Consider the following 23,822-nt stretch of genomic DNA (forward strand, 5'->3'; position numbering starts at 1 on the left):
AGATTCATTCCTTGCTGATACGTGCTTAGAAGGAAGGTGTTCCATGGCCAGATGCATCCTCCCACTGGAAAACGGGGGGGAGGTTGTTTTAGTGAATGAATTCGGCACTGATGAAAGGCATTTCTTTGGAACCCTTTCCCACTTTCAGAGTGAAATATCCATAGACCAGGTGGCACTGCAGAAGGGATAAGTTCTGCTATGAAGAAAGATCAGCAGATAGAGGACACAGGAGCTGTGTCTAGACTGGCAAGTTTTTCCGCAAAAGCAGCTGCTTTTGCGGAAAAACTTGCCAGCTGTCTACACTGGCCGCTTGAATTTCTGCAAGAACACTGACTGACTTGCACTGATTTCAGACAGTAGGTTCTTGCGGAAATGCTATGCTGCTCCCGTTCGGGCAAAAGTCGCTTTTGCGTAAAAGGGCCAGTGTAGACAGCACAGATTTGTTTTGCGCAAAAGCGTGCCTAGATTGGCACGGATGCTTTTCCGCAAAAAGTGTTTTTGTGGAAAAGCGTCCGTGCCAATCTAGCCGCTTTTTTCCACAAATGCTTTTAACGGAAAACTTTTCCATTAAAAGCATTTGCAGAAAATCATGCCAGTCTAGACGTAGCCAGGTAGAGGCTAGCCAGTGGAGGATCAACCTAGCCAACTTCAAGTCCTCAGTGCAATTTACAGATGCCCCCTCCACTCATTGGTGCATTTATAGTTTCAGCCACCAGAGCTATGGTCATGCTTACACTGGTATTTTCCTTAAAAACTCCCTCCAGTGCAGCACAACCAGAAAGTGCTCATAGCAGTGTTACCTGTTTTAATCTGAGCCTGCTCTAAGCAGGGTGAGAGAAGACAAACAGTGGCAGTTACCTAGAGCCTTATTTACTCTAGTGCCTCCCACAATTGGAGATGAACTGGTGGCAGCTTGGGAAATGCCTAGTGCAGATACACCCCACGTCTAGCTGGTAATGGAGCAAAGTCCTAATTTATCATCTTTGTCATAAATGAACTTTCAGAGAGAAACTGCTGAACAGCAAGCTGGAGTGTCATGCAGATGAATCCTGTAACAGAACAAAGGGGCATGCAAACCTCATGGATATTGTGTCACCTTTCACTGGGTGCCTGAAATATTTACAGGATTAAAATATACTCACTTCCCACCAACACCAACTTGCCACAGTATTTGTCGGTCCCAGCCATGGCACAGCAAAGACTTGGCTCATATTTATATATTATTTATGGCTTTGTTTATTTGGAGAATGATGCCAAGAGGCCTGAAGCCCTCAGCTCTGGGGCTGCTAAGGCACAGGCAGCCCGCAAGGCATAGTTTTTCCTGAAATAAAAATTAATCCTGGCCTTGTAGTAAGCAGGGACATTCAATCCTTTTCCCTTTGAGATGACTGGGCTAGGGCACCCCAGCTGTGATGGTGTCATGCCTAAAGCAGCTTAGGCCCTGGGAACTGGGCTGAGATTCCCCACAACCGCCAAATTCATGTCAGAGCCATTAGATGGTGGTGGCTTTCAGATACTACTGACCTGGCTGGATGTGAAGAGAAATGCAAGCCTGTACCTCAGTTCACCCACACTATGACATGCCATAAATTAACCAAGACCACTCTATATGTAGTTCTGATTTATTTGAACTCATAACTACACCTCTCTGAAAATGCTGGGCGTTACAAAGGGGACACACAGCACAATCCTTTTAATAAAACTCACATACAGCATGTCATACTTGAGATGTTTTTCCTGGAAGAATCCTAAGTTCTTTCAGACCCTGTATTTTTCATTTTATCATAAAACCATTTCCCGAATGACGTGAACTCGTGGGAAGTCAGAGTCGCAATTTTAGGAAGGATCTCACTTTGACCCTTGCAGGGTTTTCACTTGACAAACATGCTTGCAGTGGAAGAAAGTCCTAGGGAGCAGATGCCCCCGCATTGAAAACATAATAGAGAGATACAGAAAATACATTCATAATCACACTTACTACCAACTTTAGTGAAGCAATATACAAGAGAAGGAAGTTATAGAGCATGTGATTATTAAGACACTAGGCAGTATTCAGTTGTCTAGAGAAGAAACTTTACAGCACATGATTTTTAAGACACTCAAAAGCAGTCTATTTTGAAGGGGAAAGCACCTTTAAGAGCATAGAGTGATTGGAATTTCTAGCAGTACCATTTCTTGGTCAGCAGTGACTTCAGTCATTTGAGTAAAGATGAAAGTCAGGAAATGGTCTTTAAGTCATTCTACTAGAGTACAAATGCAAAATTGAGATGAGGCCATTATGGCAGTGTGCCAAGCTGTCACTCATACCGCACATCAAAATTGTACAACAGCCTTCACTAAATTCACCAAACAGGATGCTGATACTGTGTAATTCTAGTACTATTATGACAGTCCAATCCCTTTAAAATTCCTCCTGGTCTGTACCACTGAAAGTCTCTAAGATGGATGCTACTAGAGCAGGATAAAACTTTTTTATATTTCAAAATGTGGTGGCAGAAAGCCAGGAAAAACAATATAAAAATGTGCTAGTCTTGTACCAGCTCTAAACACACCTCTTCTGCAGCTAATGGGGAACTTTACAGGGCCAGAATGGTAATGATTTCTTCATTGTTGTGTGTATGCATTACAATTTACAGACAAATGTCTACTCCCCGCCCCAGGGAACTTACATTTAAGCATCTGTTGGACCCCACTAGGTGCCCAACCTGTAGCGCATCTGTTGGACCCCACTAGGTGCCCAACCTGTAGCTCATCTGTCAAATGCAGCATGCTCCCTATCTGTTACTCACAGTGACTATCCCTCACCCAACCTGCCTTGCTTTATTGCACTAACTGCCGCTCTACCCCTTTTTCACAAGTCCGAGGCATTCTCTTCATGCCCACTACTGTGGTGGATTTTAATCTTTTACTACAAGTTTGCCTAGCCTTAGTCAAATGAGACAAGGTTAAGGCAAAGAATGGGAGATAATCCACCCTCAGTAGAAATGAAAAGGGGGGCATTGCCCTTCTTGGACTTTCTGCTGCTCTGCGGGTACTCAAAGGAAGCTCAAAACAGTGAAACTGAAGCTCATGCTGCTCTGACCTTCTCATGCTAATACTTCCCCTTGTTAGTATTTATTATGTCTAGGAGCCCCAGCCATAGACCAGGACCCCATTGTACTAGGCACTGTACAGTCACACAGCAAAGAGTTTATATGTGCTTTCCTTCTCCAAAGACATTCATGAGGTAGACCTCTCTGCAGAAGGCTAGGTCTGTAAACAAGGTGGCCATTTAAGGCATTGCATTTGCCACCACAGTGCATTCCATGGCCAGTGAGAACTTCCCATTCAGGAGGGACAGAATTTAGATCCTCCTGCTGCAAACACACAGGCTTTGGAAGTGCTGTTTGGGCCTGACACTCAGTTGAGCAGCTCTAATTCTACCCACTAGATGGCACTAGTACATACACACTAGTTCTATTATAGTCCCATTTCACAGAGGGATTGAGGCATAGAGAAATTAATCCTAGTTCTGTGTTTTAAGACACATGCCCACTCGTGGGTTTTTTTCTGCCCAGAAGGCCACATTATCTTGACCTTTCCAAGTTCCCAACAGGAAAGAGGTTTTAGAGACACTGCTGCACTGAGGCAGAACCCTTCCCATAGACTAGGGTCCCCATAGCCCCCCTACATGTATTTCAGCTATGAAATTGCTACACTTGCAGCTAAGTAGCATTGAGTGAGGAGGCAAGCTCTTGATGCGTGTCCAGTCTGGAGAGTCCTTCTCTCTCCAGTCCCAAGAGAAGTCAGATACTCATGCTTGTCCACTGGCATGATTACTGTGATCCATGTGACTACTTTCTCATTTAAATGATAACACAGGGCCAGAAGTCTCCACATCTCCCTCTCTGACTGGAGACCAAGGTTTCTCCCTTTTAAAAAGTGATCACAAAAAAGCAAACTGCACAAGTCAGCATCTCCTGCCATAGGAGATGGGCTCCAAGCACAGCAGTTCTGAAGACTCAATTATGCTTGGGGGCACAGAAGTTGCATATACCATGTTAGCAAGCCATAGAACACTGTGAAACAGGGCATATCCACTGGCACTTGGGAATTTATCATGAGCGTGGACCCTGACGGTGAAAGGTGCCAGACCAGCATCTTGAGAGCTGAATGTCCAGTAAGACACCCACAGGGCAAGCTTCCCCATCTCTCCTCTTTGGCAATACACTATCAACCCTGCCCCAAAGAGAAGACCTCTGAGCAAGGAGGGAGTTCAAGTCTCCAATCTCTCCTGGGTTGATCTGCCACCAACAGGGCTCTTGCGCAAGAGCATGTCCACACCTCAGAGCACATCGCAAAAGCCATGTGCTTTTGCGCAAGAGAGCGTCCACACTGCATGGACACTCTTGCACAAGAAAGCTCTGATGGCCATTTACAGAATGACCATGACAGCACCTGTGCTTTTTCCTCACAGGGGTTTCTTGAGCAAGAAACCCCTCTGGAGTGTCCACACTTGCCTTCTTGCGCAGTAACTAGCGCTAGAAGCAGTTATGCCTCAGAAAAGGAGGTTTACCTACAGTGGAAAAACCCCTCTGTTCTGCCATTTAACTGCCCACTTAATTGCGCAAGAGCTCACTTGAGGTGTGGACGCTCCGCAGGTTTTTGCGCAAAAACCTTGTAGTGTAGATGTAGCCTCTAACATCCTGGGACCAACACAGCAATGAACATTTTCATTTAGCAATTTGAGAGGCCCAACAAGCCCTCCCTGCATCCTCAGGGCCTGAGATGTATTTCTTCTTGCCTTTCCAGTTCCTTTGAAAAACTAGTCTACTGGGAGTCAGAGCACATTCTCCATGATTGTAGGAGGAGGATCTGGGCTACTGTACTTCAGCTGTGAGCCATCTCCCAGGAGAACTATTATTCCTATTTCATAACAAGGAGGATCACAAGGTGGCAGCAGCATCAGACAAGGGTCCATTTACTTCCCACCTCGGCCACTGCCCCAGAATGTTTTACAGCTACTTGGGAACTTACAGCTATCTTGTAAAATGTTTACCAGCTGTGAGGTGCTAGCAATTGCTAATAGAACAAAAATACTTCAAGGGAGTCAAGTCCTTGGATCAACTCAGAGAAGCAGAAGGAAGAAACCACTGGCATATAGAGGAGGAACCAGTTCTTCCTTCTGACACACAGCTGGAATAGCCTCTTTGGGGTGAGGGAGCCTAGGAGAGGACAGGACCTCAACCAGCCCTATAGGTGTACTGCTCACAAAGGCACTTAATAGAAGCACTAACAGCTGATGCAACTTTACGAATGGAAGATTGAAAAATATGCCCACGAGAGAGAGAGAAGAGAGGTCCTAGTTGGTTCTTGAAGTGACATAAGGCAAAGCCCATTTTAAATCTCTTCCCCTTGGTCCATCATGAAATGGCTCGCTCTTGACACAGATTACAGTTCACCTCATCAGCACGAGGCATCGCATCATTTATGAAATACCACATGTGAGTAAGAAAAAGGAGTCTGTTCTGACCCCTGCAGTGTCCAGCTGAGGTCTGGTATTAAATTACCTTGCCTCTGAAATCCAGACATGGAGTTCCCCACATTCTTAAAGTCTTGTGCTGCTGTTAATCTTGCTGAATTGTGCATAATTTCTGCATGGAGGCAGGAGGGGGAGGACTGTGATTTTGCCTCTCCCTGTTTGTGCATATGGCTTAATTCGTTCTGCTCCCTACTTCTCACCTCTGGCATGCAAGAGCTGTCTGTCCTTTAATGGCTCCTACAGACACTGATGAGATGGGCCCAGCCTCCAACTCAGTAGGGAAAGGTGGTGGGATCCCTGTGGAAGGAGCCGTCCACCTCCACCAAATGTCACTGCCATCAGCGGGAAACGGGGTTTCACACAATGTCTTCAGCAGAGCGCTGAGGCGTGGATGACCCCAAGGTCAAAAACTGGCCCCAGTTGTACAGGAAACCCCGGTTATACTTGCCTGTATCTACCACAATCCCACCCAGAAGCCTGCGCCCGGTGTCTTCCCGCAGAGCCAGCCGAGCTTCCCTCTCGGTCACGTTGTAGCTGATGTTCAATAGCTGGATAAGAAGGATGTAGCTCATCCCGGCCGTGACAATGGCACAGTACCACACACATGTGAATGACAGCGCAGAGCTGGCAGTGGGGAAAGAGATGGGAAGGAAGCCATTTAATGTGAGCACAGATGCTTTAATCTGTAGCTTCAGAAACGCAGAGAGGGATTTCCCCTGGTAACAAATCTCTCTTCCATCCCTTTCCACATCTGCTTGAGCGATCCCACAGGGTTTACAAACATTCAAGTCTCACAACATTGCTAATAATGATGCTTAGCACTTATATAGCCATGTGCATTTCCGTAATAATACCCAGCTCATATACCACTCTCTTTAACCCATAGAACACCATGACTACGTCTAGACTGGCGCCTAATTCCGGAATAGTCATGCAAAGCAGGTAAGTCAGAATAGGGAAATCCGCGGGGGATTTAAATACCTGAAAGTAGGAATAAGAGATCCTCTGGAAAAGGGCTTTATTCCGGAGGATCGCGCCAGTCTAGACGCTTTTTTCCGGCTTTTCCCCAAGCCGGAAAAAAGCGGCGGACATGTTTATTTAAATCCCCCGTGGATTTCCCTATTCTGACTTACCTGCTTTGCATGACTATTCGGAATTAGGGGCCAGTCTAGACGTAGCCCATGTGTTTTACAATAGTATCCTCCTCCTTCCATAGGTAGGGAAATGGAGGCCCAGAATGGAAGCTAATAATCATCATAGTAAAACTTAGCTCTGAACAACTGCTTTGTATCAGTAAATTTCAAAGTGCTTTACAGAGGAGGGTAGTGTCAATGTTCCCATTCAACGAGCAAGGAAACTGAGGTTATCACAAGAACCAGGATTTGAACCCAGGCTTCCTGAGTCTCAATCCGGTATTCTGTCCTCTGGGGTAGCACAGAGGTTCTATCCTCTGTTTGCCTGGGAGAGAAGCAAACATGAAGATCTTTTTGGGGCTGGACAGACTCATGTACAGAGACAAAGTGATACACTCAGAGTCATACCAGCAAGTCTTTGGTGAGGCCCCCACCCCATGCCCTGTTCCTGAGATTTCTCACCTGTAGTCTGCATAGGTCCCCGGGCAGTAGAACAGCGCTATGAACGTATTTTGGCCCCTACAGATGGTGTCCAGGGTCAGTGTAATTCCATAAACGGAGGTAAGCAGGAAGAGTGATAGTGCAAGGATAAAGGCTTGGTGGTTCCGCTCCCCTACGCAGCTGTTAATCCTCCAAAGGGCAAAGGAAAGAACATTTTATTCTTTACTTAAATGAAAACTCTCTCCCTTAACGGGCAGTAAATTTGGCTCCAAGGTGTGTCTATATAACACATTTGCCAGAGTGCACACAATTTTACACAAGAGCACAGGCTAGCAATTTAGGCCAATGATGAAGGAAATGTAAAAACAACATATTCAGATTATGCTGATGTGAGTATACCTCAGAGAGCCTCCCACATTGTGTCAATTGCCTGCTGGAAGGCTCTAAGCTTTTCCTCAAAGCCTAAGAAAGGTGATATCTCTTTGTATGTTTCCACACACCACCATCCCTGGGATCTAAGGTTATATTTACACTGGCAATTTTAGGGACTCTCCCCACGGCTGTTGTAGCACCAGTGCAGCTCCAGTAGTAGAAGTAAATTGAAGGAACACTATTGTATCACATTTATACCTGCTTAGAGCACGTTTAAATGTCACAGTGGTAAACAAAAAAAACCACCACCCTGGATCCTTTCTTAGATCACTAGCACTTCCCTCAGTGGAACTGTACTGGTTCTAGAACAACAGTAGGAAATTTACCTAAAACTGTCATAGCAAACTAGGGCCGAAAACAAAAACTGGTCTTGAAATAGGACCTCCTACACCAGAGTTAGCTAATTATCAGGTCATACTACTTTGAACCCATGACAACTCTCAGTACCAAGAGGAAAGGCACCAAATTTAAGAGGCAGCCGTAATTTGACTGATAGCACCTGGATGAGAAAGCAGTAACTTCTTTAACCTTAAATGACCACCTCAGAAGTCTGTGGCACCTACCAGACACAGTGATGGTCCAGTCGCCTCACACACATGCCACACAACCTGCAATGCCCAGCCCTGGGTGGTCTAATCAGCTGACATTTGGTGCACCAGTCCTCCTTTGCTCTGTCTAGTTCTTCGGCCAACATTCTGGAATAGCCCTTGGCATCAGTGTTCTTAGCATGACTGCTGGTGATGCCAGAAGCAGCTGGTCCATGAAGCCCATTGGAGATCCCCAGAACTTTCCTGTTTGGCAAGTTGTTGCTGCCTTGGCATGGTGATTTGTCACTGCTCATTTGGCTGGTAAGGTAGCCAGGATCTCTCTTGGCTTGAGATAGGGCCACAAGCATGAGAATTAATCCACAGGTGAGAATAATCACCTGTGTGCGGCCCACATGGCCTCGGGGAACCACTTCCTGGAGGAACACAAAATACATGTACCCCAGAGAAAACAGCCCCAGGCTTAAAAAGAAGAGAGTCCGTCCCTTTCTCCTGTGTGTGAGGTAGTAGTACCACAGCACCACCACAGGAAGGGATGTCAAGATAACAAGTGCCAACAGGAAGTGCAGAGCTGCTACGTGGAGGGAGACAGGCAGCAGGATGAGTGGTGGGAGCAGGCTGATATTAATCTTTATGGCCCCCTTAAGCCAGGGAATGCGGAGGCGATCCAAAATGGTGTCTGCAATTCTCTCTAAAGTTCCTGGGGGCAAAGATCTGCACGTCAACCACCTGTTAGGGAAAAGCACAGATTTCTGTTCACATACATGAGACACTTCTGTGCTGTCTGCTCCCCCTTAGATTTTAAGGAGAGGCTGATCTATTCAAAAATGCAATCATATTAACTCTCATTCCCCATTTCTACCTTCATTTCACATACATGAGACACTTCTGTGCTGTCTGCTCCCCCTTAGATTTTAAGGAGAGGCTGATCTATTCAAAAATGCAATCATATTAACTCTCATTCCCCATTTCTACCCTCATTTCTTTAGCCTCTTGTGTTGTATGCTCATCTGATGTAGCCTGTAAATCTTTCTCGGATAGGAGCTATGCCTTTTTAAAGAAATCTCTAAAGACCAATGCAAGCTTATTCTATTTATATTAGGCCTTTTCACAACTTTTTGATTCCACCTACCCACTTCAACAAAATCTAAACCTGGTTCAGAAATCAGTTATGTTATAATGGCATTTTCACTGCAAACTCAACAAATTGCAGTGACTGTCTAGAAGAGCTCATGATCCAAGAATCTCTCTCAGGAATCCTAGTAGCTAGAGATTATCTACTGCATGAACCAAACAGAAAACATCCTCTTGTTGTCACCCATATCTCCCAAAGAGAAACTCACCATTACTGGGTTTGATCAGCTAGAATGGTTTCTCTGGGATCCATTCCGCAACAGAGCTGTCAAAAATCAGACTATTTCACAGGAAAATTTAATGCTCTGAAATTTGGTTATATTTCAGTTAGGAACAAAACCATTTTTTTTTTTAGTTTCCCATGATCCAGAAATTCCATAAAATGTTCATTTCAGAAACACTGAGAAATGTCTCCAAAAAGAAACACTCCTATGAAGCAGCTGCTGAATGATGTTGATATAACTCTTGCCAATTTCTTATTTGCCATCACTGAACAGCAGCCCTGAAGCTGACAAGAATCAGGTCTGAGAGTCCAGGGATCTCTAGCTCTGGGGGAATCCACACTGTGCAGCTTTCCCTAGTGCTGCAGATCCTGCAAGCTAGCAGCTTTGCATGTGAGATGGCAGGAAACCAGGCTGTGGTTCAGTGAAAGTTCTTTGAACCCAGGATGTTTCCCCAAAACATTTTAGGTTTGACAAAGGAGACTTTCCTGATGAAATCCTACTTCACTGTACAATTCCCAACCAGTTCTATTGTCCCGACCTTTATCTTAACTGGGCATAAGGCATTTGACACCCCCAAATTGGCCAGGCACTTCTCAAGTGGCCCAGAAAGCCACTCCTCTTTGACAGAGAGAGGTTTCAAAGTACCAAATGGAGCAGCTGTGCATAGAATGGGGTTCCAAAGCTGAGCCTGACCTCGCAGTGCCCCATTCTAAAGAAGCTAGTTAAAGAAGAGAGAAAGACTGTCAAGATGCCATGACAATGAGCTTGATAGGAACAGCCCCTTGAAGTACAGGCATATTAAAGGCCAGGCGCCTTACCTTTCACAGCCCTCATCGAGATCCTCGCAGTCACAGCAACAGGCCACCAGGTGGTTCTTCTCCCCCCTCCTATCAATGTACTCGCAACAGCAGAGCGGCTCCTCCATCTCGGGCCCTTCAGCTTTCTTCCTCCTTTTTCCAGGTTTCCTACCGATTCCTCGGGCAACTGCGGCGCCTTCCCGCTCTGGCCAGCAGGAGAGGGGAGCCCTCTGCGGGGGCTCGGAGGGGAAGGGCACAGGGCCGCTGCCTTCCGGGGTCCCCCAGAAGTTAGTAGCCGGCTGCGTCTTGTGACACACATGCAAGGAGCGAGTTCAAAGAGGGGCTGCGGGGCCGGGCGGGGGGCTGCAGAGGAAACGCGCGGGGGCAACGCGTCTGCTCCCTGGCTCCGAGCAGCAGCCCCGCAGGAGGAAGCACGTGAAGTCCCAGCTGAGCCCCCCCAGCAGCTCAGCCCGCCCTTCTGCAGCGGCCCTGCCCCAGCCCCCGCGCACCCACCTGTTCCTGCCCCGCCGGGGCCCCGCCCTGCCCTTCCATTCACCCCTCTCCCGCCCACTCCCCGCCCTCAGGACAGCAGCTGTGATTGGCTAAGAGCTCCCTCCCGCGAGCCACCCCACCCAGCGGAGGGTCGGCAGGCGCCAGCCCCTGCCCGCAGCAGCGCTCAGCGGGCACTGCCGCGTCCGAGCGCTCTCCCCGACGAACGTCAGCCGGGGTGGCCCAATGCCGGCACGGGCGGGGTGGGGCCAGCCAGGACGTCACGTCACAAGCCCGCCTGCCTCAAGCGTGCGGCGACAGGTGGGGCCGCAGCCCGGCCGGGGAAATGGTGCGCTCCAGCCTGGCGCAGAACTAGGGGCAGACGCTACGTCACAGACCCGCCAGCGCGCGCCAGGAGCCCAGGGCCGGCGCGCGGCGCTAATTTGACCCGGCCAGGCAGGGGCGCTCCACGCCCGGCCAGCGAGCCCGGGTGGGGCTGGAGGCGCCGCGAGCCAGCGCCGCTGCATCCGCCCCTGCCCCTAGGCACCGGTTTGACTCCCGCGAGCGTCGAATTGGTGCCGTTCCGCCAGGGGCCGCTGTTGTCAGCAGCTGGGCGGGAGCCACGCACCCTTTGCTCCGCTTTGACGTCGCTGTATCCTCGCATGAACGAGGGGCAGATGCTGCCCAGCAAATCAGTAGCCGCCGCTAAGCGAGGCACAGCACGTCCCCCTGGAACGGTCTCGCCCGGAGCCACATTGCAAAATCGAACTCGTTAAAGTCTAGACAAAAGGCTACCGGAGAATCCGATGCACCAGCGCCTGCAGCAGAGAAGAGTAACTAGTGTTGCCAGATGGTTTCAACAAAAATAAGGGACACACTTGACATGACATCACAATCTACATGACATCTTATTGAGAAAATCCCGGCATTTGTATATGTTCTCGTTTATATTTTCTCAATTTGTTTCCCGAACACAAAGCTCAAATACTGGATTATCCGGTTCAAAACCAGACACCTGGCATCCCTAAGAGTAACTACAAGGGAACTGCCCTGCCTGCAGGAAGCTCTTGGTTCCATGTTAGACATTCACAGTGACAGCACTGTAGGGTGAGGTAGGCAAAGCCTATGGGCACAGGCACAGACACAAGCCATAACATTTCAGTCAGTAGTAGACAAGCACCAATTTTGCATCTTAGCTGCTACAAACTTGCTGCTTCTACCCACACACTTACAAAAAGAAAGACAAGTCAATACATAAAGGAGTGGGAAATCGTGCCCTAATAATTGTCATGGACTTGGCTCATGCCAGCACTAAGCTCTCACGTTCATTGACACAATGGCATACATCTTCACTGCCATCAATGCCCAACACTGCCTCAGGGACCCTGCTAACAACTGTTGTCTCAGCTGCAAAGTTCTAGTTAGAGCCAAAGGGCAAGACCCTATTATGCTGCCTCTGAAATATTTAGCATTCCATTGTAACTGTCAATCTATTTTCCAGTGTTAATCAGGTCTGATGTAGTTTATAGTTGTCAAGAAGACAGGACGTTAGTTATAACAGGATACATTCCTGTTTTAAAGGAACTCCTAGATATACTATCCACTTGTCAGTAAATGGATTTGTAGCACAGTGAGGTCCTGCATATGGTGGCCAAGGAAATTATGGCCATTCTTGCACTACAAAGTAGCCATCTTTCACCTACTTGTAACCCAGCCATGTTATTCTATGGTTTCTTGCTTGTAGGAACATAAAAACACCATCATGACCTGATCTATCAGGGAACCACGATTAATGGTTAAAATACACATCCCTAACATATCTAACACATTGATTTGCTGTCTATAAAGACATGAAAGTCATAACAGCTGAGTACAAAAGCATGTTTTTCCAAGTATGATTACACATGCCAATTTCTATTGTGAAGAGCTGTCAATATTCAAGCTTGGTTTAGGTTGTTATGTAAGTTGCTAACAGCCCCAATCAATATAAAGACCAAGGGCACCATTTCAGAAGAGCGGGGCAGGAGGGGCAGCAGCCATGCGTACCGGGGATGTGACTTTTTTTTTTTCCCAATTCACTGGTGATAAGGGAGGGAGAGGAAAGGATTTGAATTCTGTGTGTGCCCCTTACTCCTGGCTGCAGAAGGGAGAGGGCAAAGATGTAATTCACAGAACCCAAGTTCTTTCTCCTTGCTCCTTTCTTGTCAGGGGAATGGAAAGAAAAGCAAGTCATGTCCTGGTATGCATGGCTGCTGCTCCCCTGCTCTCCTGAAATAGCACCCTTGATAAAGACCTCCTCAGTTTTTGTTTTTACTCTGGTTCTTTCCAAATGGTCCACTATGTGAGACCATTTGGAAAGGTTAGAGCTAGTGGAGACAAGATAGCTTCATCTCTGTGGAATTTTTAAAATAAATACTGAAATGCAAGACAGTGTCAGATATCTGCACACTGATGTCCCTGCCAATGAAGCCATCTCATCGTTGCCTGTTGCCATCTTCCATACATACAGAGCAAGAGGTATAATGACCATCACACAAAGGAGAGAGGGAACCATTGTTATGGGGTGTTGACATTTCAATTAGGTGAACAGAACAGATTGCGTGAGGTGGGAGGAATTGCAGTATCATAGCCCCTCAGTATGCAGAACCAATTTAATAAGAGATTAAACATGGAGTTTTTACACTGGGGGTGAAACAAAAAAAAAACAATTAAAAAATAAATATGGGTATTTAAAACTGCTGAGTTGATTTACAGAGTATGTGTGTCTATGAAAGAGCATATGAATACCCATGTGAAACCACTACCTGCTGCTCTTTCTTTACAGTGTCTTTTTCCCCTCACCCCTGCTGTACCTGTTAGTGCCGAAGATTCTTCAACTCAATATGAAAGAGTTCAGACTTCATTAGATACAATCACTGCTGTGCTGAGGTTGCTCTTCTCTGTAATTTTCACATTACAGTTACAAGTTACAGTACAATGTTCTCACTCATTTACACCTCTGACTTGTTCACTAGAAAACCATATGTATTTTCAGAGTTACAGGACCTCAGATCCCACCCTATTTTATCCAGAGGTCTTTATTAGCTGCACCAGCAGCTGCTGAGCAAAAAATAGCAAAAAGTCCTGAGATAATAGAATATCAAACACACCCACCCCCCGAAGAGACATACAGCATCTTCATTCTCATGACATCTTGAGTTGTGGGTGTGGATAATGTTAACTCTCTGTCTGATCCCTCTTGGTCTTGTTCAGCTGTTCAAAGCTTCTCTGGAGCGTAGAAAGGGAACTCTTCAGCTGTAGAGACAGAACCCCCAGTCCCCCCAAAAAGTATATACATTATGTTACTGTGAAGTTGAGAGAGATCTAGAAAAATCAATGTTTTATTTTTACATTCAGAATAATTTCCTCCCTCCGTTTCATCATAACAGTAGCTTGCACTAAATCATTTATGTTCCTGCTGTTGACAAGCACAGTACGCAGCATAGACTGTCATTTCTGCATAATTACAGAGCTGTCCTGAGTTCTGTTACCGTGCTATACTATATGATGCAGTAGTATTGGCTATGCTGCAAGAAAGAAACCATCACTTTGTCATTTGTAATATAGATCCTGCACATGGCAATACGCTAAGGAACACCATAATAAGACGTGCATAATAACATAGGCATGATGCCTTCGGTGTGCTTTGAGGAATAAAGGTGAAGTCAGACAGCTGCCAGCACTCAGGCTGTGTCCAAACTCGAGGGTTTTTTCGAAAAAAGTAGCTTTTTTTCGAAAAAACTTCACCTGTGTCTAGACTACAGCCGCGTTCTTTCGAAATTAAATCGAAAGAACGCAGCTTTTCTTTCGACGGCGGAAAACCTAATTTCACGAGGAAGAACGCCTTTTTTCAAAAGTGCTCTTTCGAAAAAAGGTCTTCTTGAATGCAAACAGGGCTTTTTAGAAAGTGAGCATCCAGACTGCCTGGGTGCTCTCTTTCGAAAAAGTGGCTTGCTTTTTCGAAAGTACTGCTTGCAGTCTAGACGCTCTTTTTCGAAAGAGGCTTTTTCGAAAGTATCTTTTGAAAAAGCCTCTTTCGAAAGAGGCTTGCAGTCTAGATGTAGCCTCAGACAGGGCCCAATGTTGTAGCAATCTAAAGTGTACCAAGACTTGCACGGGAAAACAGTGGTGGGTGGTTGTTGGTTTGTGTGTTTGTGTTTTTAATATAGGAAAAATGGTTAACATTCTCATTCAATATATTTCAATATTTAATTTTCTATGTTTTTTTAAAAATACCAATTAGCTAATTGGAATTAGCTACTATCAGAATGGTAAGAATAAGGAAAGAGAAGAGTCAGAAAACTAAAGAAAAAATATAGGGGAATCCACTTCTGCTTTCTGAGATTCTCATCACTCATTGATAGAAATATTATTGTAGCTGGATAGAAGAGGTTAATATCAGATCAGCAACAATTTATGGGCAAGGTACATCTGTGAACAAGGAAGACCAAAAGTTACCATTGTCTCGTGGTTTTCCTTGTGGAGTATGGGCAAAGGTTGATTAAACAGCCGATAGGCAGGAGTAGCTTGGAGCAACTCCCCAGCTTCCCTTCTCAAACAGACTATCAGATTTCTATGATTTATCAATAATTAAGTTAAAAGGTTAATAAGCTAAAAAGTAAACAGATAATTTTGCAGTTTTTCATTTGCTAAAACCATGGCTTCTCAATCCAGGAGTCACAAATGGGTCTGCATCTCCCTTAGTTTTATAACCAGAAGGAAGTGGGGCAGATCCCCAAATTTTTCCTTGTTGTAATATAGGGTCAAGGTATAGAAAAATTTGAACATTGCAATGTTAAGCAATTGGAGGAGCCTAGGAAGAAGGGAGGAAGGATGAAAGGAATGATCCCACAAATATCTGCTCTCCTTCAAACACCCTTCTAACATATTTTACAAATGTGGAGTTTTTAAAATAAATACTGAAACGGAGAGTCAAATATCTGTATACTGATGCTACTGCAAGTGAAGCCAGCTCATCTTACACACACACAGCATGAAGGATGACAGAATAAAAGCCTGTGGCACGCTATACAGAACTCCTCAGAGGAGACCAAGCAATTGCTCAGTACTCTCAAAAAGAAGAGAATGGAGCCATTCAAAAGCAATCCAATCTTAACTCCTCTTGCATTCACAAATGCACCAAAGCCACCTCTCAATCAACATCAAAGCTATTTGACAGCTGTAAAAGGATCAGCATGGACACTTGATCACAAGGGGGAGATCATAGAATCACAGAAAAGTCACCTGTGCTGGGGAAAAGCCAGGTAAACCTCTTTGACAGGTGCTTGTTCTCATAAATCTCCAGTGATGGGGATTCCATAACCTCCCTTGGAAGCCTATTCCAGAGCTTAACTATCAGTTAGAAAGCATTTCCTTAATATCTAACCAAAATTTCCCATGCTGCAGGTCAAGCCCGTTATTTCTTTCCCAACCGTCAGTGGACATGGAGATCAGACGATCACTATTCTCTTTATAACAGCAGATAGCCTATTTGACAATTCTTATATAAGATCACCCTTTAGGTTTCTTTTTCAAGAACCCCCCTCCCTCCCAAACCTAGGCATATTTAACTTTTCCTTGTAGAACATGCATTCTAAACCTTTTATCATTTTTGTTGTCTCCTCTGGACTCTTTCCAAATTGTCCTCAGTTCTCGCCCCCTAACAATTCTACTTTACTTATGCTACATTGATGACATCATCATCATATGGACCCACGGAAAAGAGACGCTTGAAGAATTTCACAAAGATTTCAAAAACTTCCACCCACCAACTACTTCAGCCTGGACCAGTCCACACGAGAAATCCACTTCCTGGACACTACAGTTCAATTAAATAATGGACAAATTTCTACCCTATACCGGAAACCCACTGACTGCTACACTTACCTTCATGCCTCCAGCCACAGCCAGCCCAAGCTACAGGCTGACCGGGCTACTGCCCGGGGTGCCCCAGTGTAGGGAGCGCCGGGCAGGGCTGCTGGACCGGGTGGGGGCAGGGCTGTGCATGCGTCAGGTGCCCTGGGGCGGGGCCGAGCATGCGCTGGATATCTGGGAGTGGGGCCACACACGCGCCGGGTGTTTGGGGGTGCCAGGCACCCTGGGGCAGTGCCGCACATGCGCCGCACTCCCAGGGGTGTCAGCGCGCTCTGGGAGGCCCGGGACACACGAGTGGCTCGGGCCAGCCCTGCCTCCAGCTTCCATCCCAGACACATTTCCATCCCAACCAAGCCCCTAAGATACAACCGGATTTGCTCCGATCCCACAGACAGAGACAAACACCTACAGGATCTTTATAGAGCATTCCTAAAACTGAAATACCCACCTGGGGAAGTGAAAAAACAGATCGACAGCCAAAAAAGTACCCAGACATTAATTACTTCAAGACAGACCCAAAAGAGAAAACAACAGAATTCTACTTGTCATCACCTACAGTCCACAACTCAAATCCCTCCAACGCATTACACACAGTCTGCAACCCATCTTGGAAAATGATCCCTCACTCTCAGAGGCTTTGGGGGGGAAAGCTTATTCTCGCTTACAGACAACCCCCAACCTGAAACGAATTCTTTCCGGTCACCATGCTACACAGCCACATCATAAGCATCCAGGAACCAAGCCCTGCAATCAGTCATGGTGCCAACTCTGCCCACGTATCTATACAAGCGAATTCATCACTGGAACCAGCAATATAAGCTACCAAATCAAAGGCTCATTTAACTGCACATCCAGTAATTTGATCTATGCCAGCAATTCCCCACTGACATATATATTGGACAAACTGGACAGTCCCTACAGGAAAGAATCAATGGACACAAATCAAATATATGTAAAAGGAACATACAGAAACCTGTTGGAGAACACTTAAATCTACCTAATCACTCTTTAAAAGATCTTCAGGTGGCTGTCTTGTCACCAACCAATTCTACTAGGCAAATACACAGAGAGGCGTTGGAATTACAATTCATCCACAAATTCACTTCTCACACTGATGACCTCCTCGAGGTAACGGATGGCTGGGACATTATCAATGTAACATACAATGAAGGTCCCAACAGCTCTCTGTCTGTGTAGATTCTTGAGTTAGTATCCTTCCTATCTAACTGCTATCCTATGATCCTTATCTGCTTCTTTTAACTGTCCAATCTGTAGGTGCTTATAAGTTACCAGTCCTGCCTACTTGTTTTTCCCTTTGATATTTTCATACCCTCTGCTCCTTGTTTCCCACCCCTTTCCTTTTTTTTCCTCCCCCCCCCACCTCCTATTTATTTTGGGACGGCACATCCTAAACTCAAAACTCCGATCATCTGAAGAAGTAGGCTGTGCCCACAAAAGCTCATGATACCATCTACGTGTTTTGTTAGTCTATAAAGTGCTACCAGACTGTTTGTTGTTTTTTAAGTTTATCCTGTACAGACTAACTTGGTTACTCCCTGAAGCTTCCATCTTTTTTAAAGTGTGGCACAGTGCTCCAGCCGAGGCCCCACCATTGCCAAGCAGAGCGGAACAATTACCTCCTATATCTTACACACACAACTCCTGTTACTACACCTCAGAATTATATTAGCTTTTTCCACAACTGCCCATTGTCTAGCCCACATTATGGCTTGTAACAGAGTCTGAAACAATTGCTGAACATGCTTGCATCCAATGACCTTGTCTAGGATAATCTACCAGCAAGACCTGCATAGTCTCTTTACTGTATTCAAGCTTAAAATCAAACTTACAGAGGTCAAGGAACCCTTTGATCTCCAGATAATACCAGAGCTGCCTCACCTCAACTTTCACAAAAACAAGGAAGCAAAGTTAGAAACAAATATGTCATTGGAAAGGATAATCCATTTTAAGAAGGGTTCTTAAATGTGGGCCTAAATCACCAGTTAGTGAAAATCTGGTGTCTTTTTCTCACCTGATGGCCTCCCACCCTCAAGTGGACAAAATATTCTTCCACTAGGATTTGCACTTCAAAATCCCCAAGACGTCCTGAAACTTCACTAGCAAGTCAGGCTGTTTCAGTCTGAGAAGACTTCTTGTTTGTCTCCACACGTGCACTGACTGCTCTCAGAAAAGCAGCCTATCCAATCTGAATCCAGTTATATTGAGATAGGCAGATAATTCCTCACAGCATGACATTTTTCACTAGGTATCCAAGTCCCTTTAGTGTCTTCCACTCTTCTTACAAACACTTTTTATTTGGAAAGAACTTGAAATCCAGTAGCTAGCTGTATGATGTTTCTTGTCAGGACTTTATCTCTAGGCCATATTAGAATAGAAGCAAACTCAAATCTACCTGCCTAAGTTCCCCCTTTAAGTATTTTAATATGATATGCCTCAAAGCTCCTGGATTCCAAAAGTTATCTATGCTGGCAGATATGATTTCTGACTTAGCACAAGGTGAGTCAAGGGAGCAGAACTATACATGGAAGAAATTTTTTAAAATGAAAATTTAGATAATGGAAATTTGACATTTGTTAGCTCTACCAGCTGAGGAATAATCTCCAAGAATAGTGCTGAATCCCAATCATAGAAACCTGAACGAGGCAAACCAATGGAGCATGTGTTATAGTGAAGAAGAGGAGAAACTAAATTATGTAATAGCTCCACAATTATTTAATAGTGCTCTACTTCTAATTTTTATTATTTTAAAAAGTGTAGTTATTTGTTTATATTTCTTCTTCTGCTTGGTCAGTGCTCTAGGCAAACAGAAATACGGAATGCTTAGGAAACAGGAAATATGTATATAAAGATAAATGAACCCGAGCAAAAGAACAGGGACAGTCCTTAAAAATCTAGCCACTTTCTTTACATGCCCTGCTGCAGCTTTCTGTAGACAGGCAGCCGCAGATTGGCTCACTTATTTCACAAAACAAGACATCTTTAAAGTGTATTTTAACACTTTGGAAAAATGACCTGTAAGTTTTGTTTTCTCTCAGCTACTTCAGAAGCAACAAAACGGTGGGTGTGGAGGAAGCCTACCTGTTCCAGTATTGCAATAGAGTCTTGCAGCACTCCCTTCACCTGCTGAACCTGTTCTTTGTCATGCTGAGGAATCTCCTCTCTGGATACCAAGTCAGGGGCTAAACTGAAAAGGGAACATGACAAGAATCATTGAATACCATGAAATAAACAGCTGTACATCCACACTCAGCATTCATGGGTGTCTAATTGCACTCATTAGCACTTTTCAAGCCAGGACCACATTAAGACTGTGTACAGTTACATTTGAAATTATGTTACCACTTTCTTAGCAATTTTATCTTAGTGCATTTGAATCACCGGATACTAAGAGGGAGCTTCCATGTAATTAATAAACCAAATTCCCCAGGCTTCTAAAACTTGAGTACAATTCTTACTTGAGGCAAAATTAAACTGATCTAGTAGTTCTGCCAGTCTTACATTGCCAAAGTCTGTCCTGGCATGAAACAAGAAAGGTTGCCATCTTCTGTCCCTGCTAAAGATTAGGTTAGTGTTTGAAACTCTGTCTTTCAATGCTCTGTCAAAAAGAGGTGAAAAGACAGGTGGCAAGGCCTGCATGAAACAAGAGCGGTAGCCAAAGGTATCATAAGTTCATGACTAGGCAAACAATGTTAGAATAATTTAAAAAGGGATAGAGAATAAGACAGAGAACATATTATTCCCTCTAAATAAAACCATGGTACGCCCACATCTTGGATACTGCATACATATGTGGATGCTTCATCTCAAAAAAGATATATTGGCATTGGAAAAGGTTCAAAAAAGGGCCAAAAAAAATTATTATGGGGTTTGAAATGGGTCCCATATAAAGAGAGATGAAAAAGACTGAGACTTTTCATCTTAGAAAATAGGAGACTAAGAGGGGATATGATAGAGGTCTACAAAATCATGACTGGTGTTGAAAAAGCGAATAAGGAAAAGTTATTTACTTGTTCCCATAAGAACAAGGGGTCACCAATTGAAATTAATAGGTTTGAAACAAACAAAAGGAAGTTTTTCTTCATACAGCACGCAGTCAACTTGTGGACCTGCTTGCCAGAGGAGGTTGTGAAGACTAGGACTTCGACAGGGTTTAAGAAAGAACTAGATAAATTCATGGAGGTTAGGTCCATCAATGGCTATTAGCTAGGATAGTGAAGAATGGTCTCCCTAACTTCTGTTTGTCAGAGGCTGGAAATGGAGGACAGGAGAGGGATCACTTGGTTACCTGTTCTGTTCACTTCCTCTGGGGTATCTGGCATTGACCACTGTCGGCAGACAGAATACTGGGCCACATGGACCTTTGGTCTGACCCAGTATGGCCGTTCTTATGTTCATGCTTTGATAATTTTGGTCAGTATCTCATGCCACTCTCCTTAGTGGCCGTTCTTATGATCACATCAGCCCTCATGCTAAAATCCTTTTAATAAACATACATCATTTTTCAAATTATCTCCTCCAAGTCAGATACATAAACCTGGGTATTGAGAATACGAAGTCCCATTGCAAACACTGTAATGCATTTAATTGGTTAACATGTGCATAGTGTTTGAATATATAAAGCACAACAGAAGTGCTAAGTGTTAAATTACATCACACTCCAAAACTGGTCACTTCTTTATTCTTTTAAAAAGTGAGCAAGACATTAGTTGTGAGACATTTGTACCTTGCCGGGAACCAGCAGAAAGAGAAGGCTGTAATTCTGTGTAGCTCTCTCCATGCAGACTGGAGATGGAGAAATATAGCAGTGTTCACTGTGCAGAAAGGGGCAAGCTAATCCTACAATGTGCTGGAGAGGGAGAAAGCCAGTGGTACAATGTACAGCCATTGCTGGACAGCAGTATCAACTTTAAGAGAGCTACACGTCACAAAAGCCTTTAAAGTTTTGCCTCCTAAAATCTGCTTGTTATGAGTCTAATCCAATTAATCAGGTTCTTATATTTGGAAGAAGACGAAGAATTCAGTCAGAAATTCACTTACTTTAAAGACTTCTCATCCTGAAGGTGGAGATGGTAAAATGATTGAGCTGCACGTTCTATCTTTGATAATTTGAGGAACAGAGTCACATTCAGCAAAACCAAGAGCACCAAACTGTATAAAGAAAATCAGACTGGTTTAATCACTGCCACCATTTTGCTTCTGCAGTATCATTTGAGCCATGATGGCCAGAATGAATAATGTACTACCCCATCGGAACAGACTCTCTCCTCCCACCCCCGGAAAGAAGTGAGAAAATGTCATGTGGGAATTTAAGGCATCAAGAACGTCTTAATGGGATACATTATCCTGTGAAATAACCTCTCAAGAGAAGTGGTGGAAGTCGCATCATTCAGCATTTTAAAAACTGGAGTAGATGAATACTAGAACATGTACTATACTAACAGTCATGAACGAATAGCAACAAAAACTAATTCAGCATCTCAGCGTTTTTATTCTACATACTATACAGCAACTGAGCTCTTCTCCTGGAGTCTTCATCCCCTTGGATGCAGGGTGATACTCCTCCCTCTCCCCCCCCTTCAATCCCCACAATTACTTGCTCCTGAGGGCAGCCCTGTGCTAGGTGCCATGGAAACACAAAGTAAGAAACCATCCCTTTGCAATATTGAATGGGTTTTACTCTGAAGAACTCTAAAGTCGACTCCAGTAGTGGTCCATATCCCACAGGCTTGAGAAGCACTGAACTGCATGAATAGTTGTTTCTTGCTTTCATACAGGTGTAAATAAGATTAGCTCTCGGGCATCAGTCACATTGGGGTTTAACATCAGGGAGTACTTACAAGATGCTCATTACTACAATGATGGCTGTCGTCTTCCTTGCAGCATCCCTTTTCCTTCCTGTAGGGCATGGAAAAGATCCAGTTAGAAATGCTCAACATTAATTCTCCTAAATAGGAGTCTACAGTGTACAGCAAGTGGTGAATTAGAGGGCAGCCTGGATGGACAGACAGACCGACACCAGCTCTGTGCATTTTGGGATGCCCCTTTATGCATATCACAGAATCTATTTCTCTATCCATCCCAATGGAAGACTCAGCTGAAGAATCAAGGTTACATGCTCATCTCTTATGCAAATACAAAGCAGTGCTGTGAAGTATGCACCTGATTTAGACTTGTTCTACACCTAAAATGTCTAGATGGTGTTTGGTCCTGCTGTGACCTCTCAAGGTCTCTTCCAGTTCTAGTGTTCTATGTTTCTAAAACTGAGATTGCCCTAGTGATGTTACTCGGGATTGTGAAAAATTCATGCCTCTGAGAAATGTATTTACACCACACTAAATCTTGATGCAAAACACTGCTAGATCGACAAGATTCTTTCCATCACCTGTTCCCGGGCTCCATGCGGCATTTCATCCGCTGTCCTTGGGCTCCATGCAGCATTTCAAAGTGGAAGCACCGCACAGAGCCTGGAATCACTGGGGGACTCCCACACTGGCCCCAGGCTCCATGCAGCATTTAACCTTTGAAATGCACACGAGCCCCTGCTGAAATGGGGCCTGTCCTCAGCTGAGTGGTTACAATTTAAGCTGTTTCATATAAACCAGAGTTCACTGGCACACTTGAGTACACAGATGTTCCTCTTCTCTTTCAAAGTAGTTACTATATGTCATGACTCATTACAAGTCAATCTGTCAAATCTAGTGGCAGAAAGGGGTAATAATCCTAGATGAGCTTCAGTGCCCCAGAAATTATTGAAGCAGCCGGACTGAAAAAGAAGTCAGTTTAATTAAAAATACGAACCAATAAGAAGATTTGGGGTGATGACTGCAAGAGACATCTGTACAATTGTAACCATTTCAAGGACTGCATTTAGATTATCTGATCATTCAAAGTAAAAAAAATAAAAAGTGTTTTGGGCTTTTGTTCTTAAAATCGGGTTTTATTGCTTTTCCTATGCAAGCTTTGTGCTGTGTTTAACGTTATCTTGGAGCAAAATATTTTATAGATTACACTTGAGTTCAGCAGATGCTTGTCACAGCAAAAGGGATCAGACATGCTCCAGATTCTGTATATCTAAGCTTTAGTAATGTAAAGTAAACATTAATTATTAATCCAGCTGTCTTTCCCTAACTGGGTATATCAAACACACATACAATTGCATTACATTTGTTCTG

General features: G+C 44.6%; 2 protein-coding genes across 8 annotated transcripts in view; both read right to left on the reverse strand.

Moving 5' to 3' along the window:
* Positions 1–1,606: 1,606 nt before the first annotated feature.
* On the reverse strand, positions 1,607–13,207 carry ZDHHC23 (zDHHC palmitoyltransferase 23). The gene is made up of 4 exons (XM_006112234.5): positions 10,249–13,207; positions 8,091–8,801; positions 7,117–7,284; positions 1,607–6,145 (listed from the first exon to the last, which is right to left on the reverse strand). The coding sequence occupies exons 1-4, from the start codon at positions 10,353–10,355 to the stop codon at positions 5,878–5,880; spliced, it is 1,254 nt and encodes a 417-aa protein (XP_006112296.3). The 5' UTR covers positions 10,356–13,207; the 3' UTR covers positions 1,607–5,877.
* Positions 13,208–13,349: 142 nt separating this feature from the next.
* The window catches only part of GRAMD1C (GRAM domain containing 1C), a 90,976-nt gene continuing 80,503 nt past the window's right edge, over positions 13,350–23,822 (reverse strand). For all 7 annotated transcript variants that reach the window (XM_014577702.4, XM_075906497.2, XM_075906492.2 and 4 more), the window contains 4 exons: positions 22,488–22,545; positions 21,688–21,798; positions 19,729–19,834; positions 13,350–14,010 (listed from right to left, as the gene is read on the reverse strand). In XM_014577702.4, coding sequence (XP_014433188.2) covers positions 13,933–14,010; positions 19,729–19,834; positions 21,688–21,798; positions 22,488–22,545 — 353 coding nt within the window. In that variant the 3' untranslated portion in view covers positions 13,350–13,932. The remainder of the gene's footprint in view (positions 14,011–19,728; positions 19,835–21,687; positions 21,799–22,487; positions 22,546–23,822) is intronic.

The sequence above is a fragment of the Pelodiscus sinensis genome, chromosome 1 (assembly GCF_052426305.1).
Source record: "Pelodiscus sinensis isolate ZL-2025 chromosome 1, ASM5242630v1, whole genome shotgun sequence".
NCBI lineage: Eukaryota > Metazoa > Chordata > Testudines > Trionychidae > Pelodiscus > Pelodiscus sinensis.

Coding starts and splice junctions, on each gene's coding strand:
- ZDHHC23 (XM_006112234.5), bottom strand. CDS start 10,355: ATGGAGGAGCCGCTCTGCTGTTGCGAGTACATTGATAGGAGGGGGGAG. Junction 8,802..10,248: donor CTCGATGAGGGCTGTGAAAG/GTAAGGCGCCTG, acceptor TTTCCCTAACAG/GTGGTTGACGTGCAGATCTT. Junction 7,285..8,090: donor CTGGACCATCACTGTGTCTG/GTAGGTGCCACA, acceptor TGCCCTTTGGAG/GATTAACAGCTGCGTAGGGG.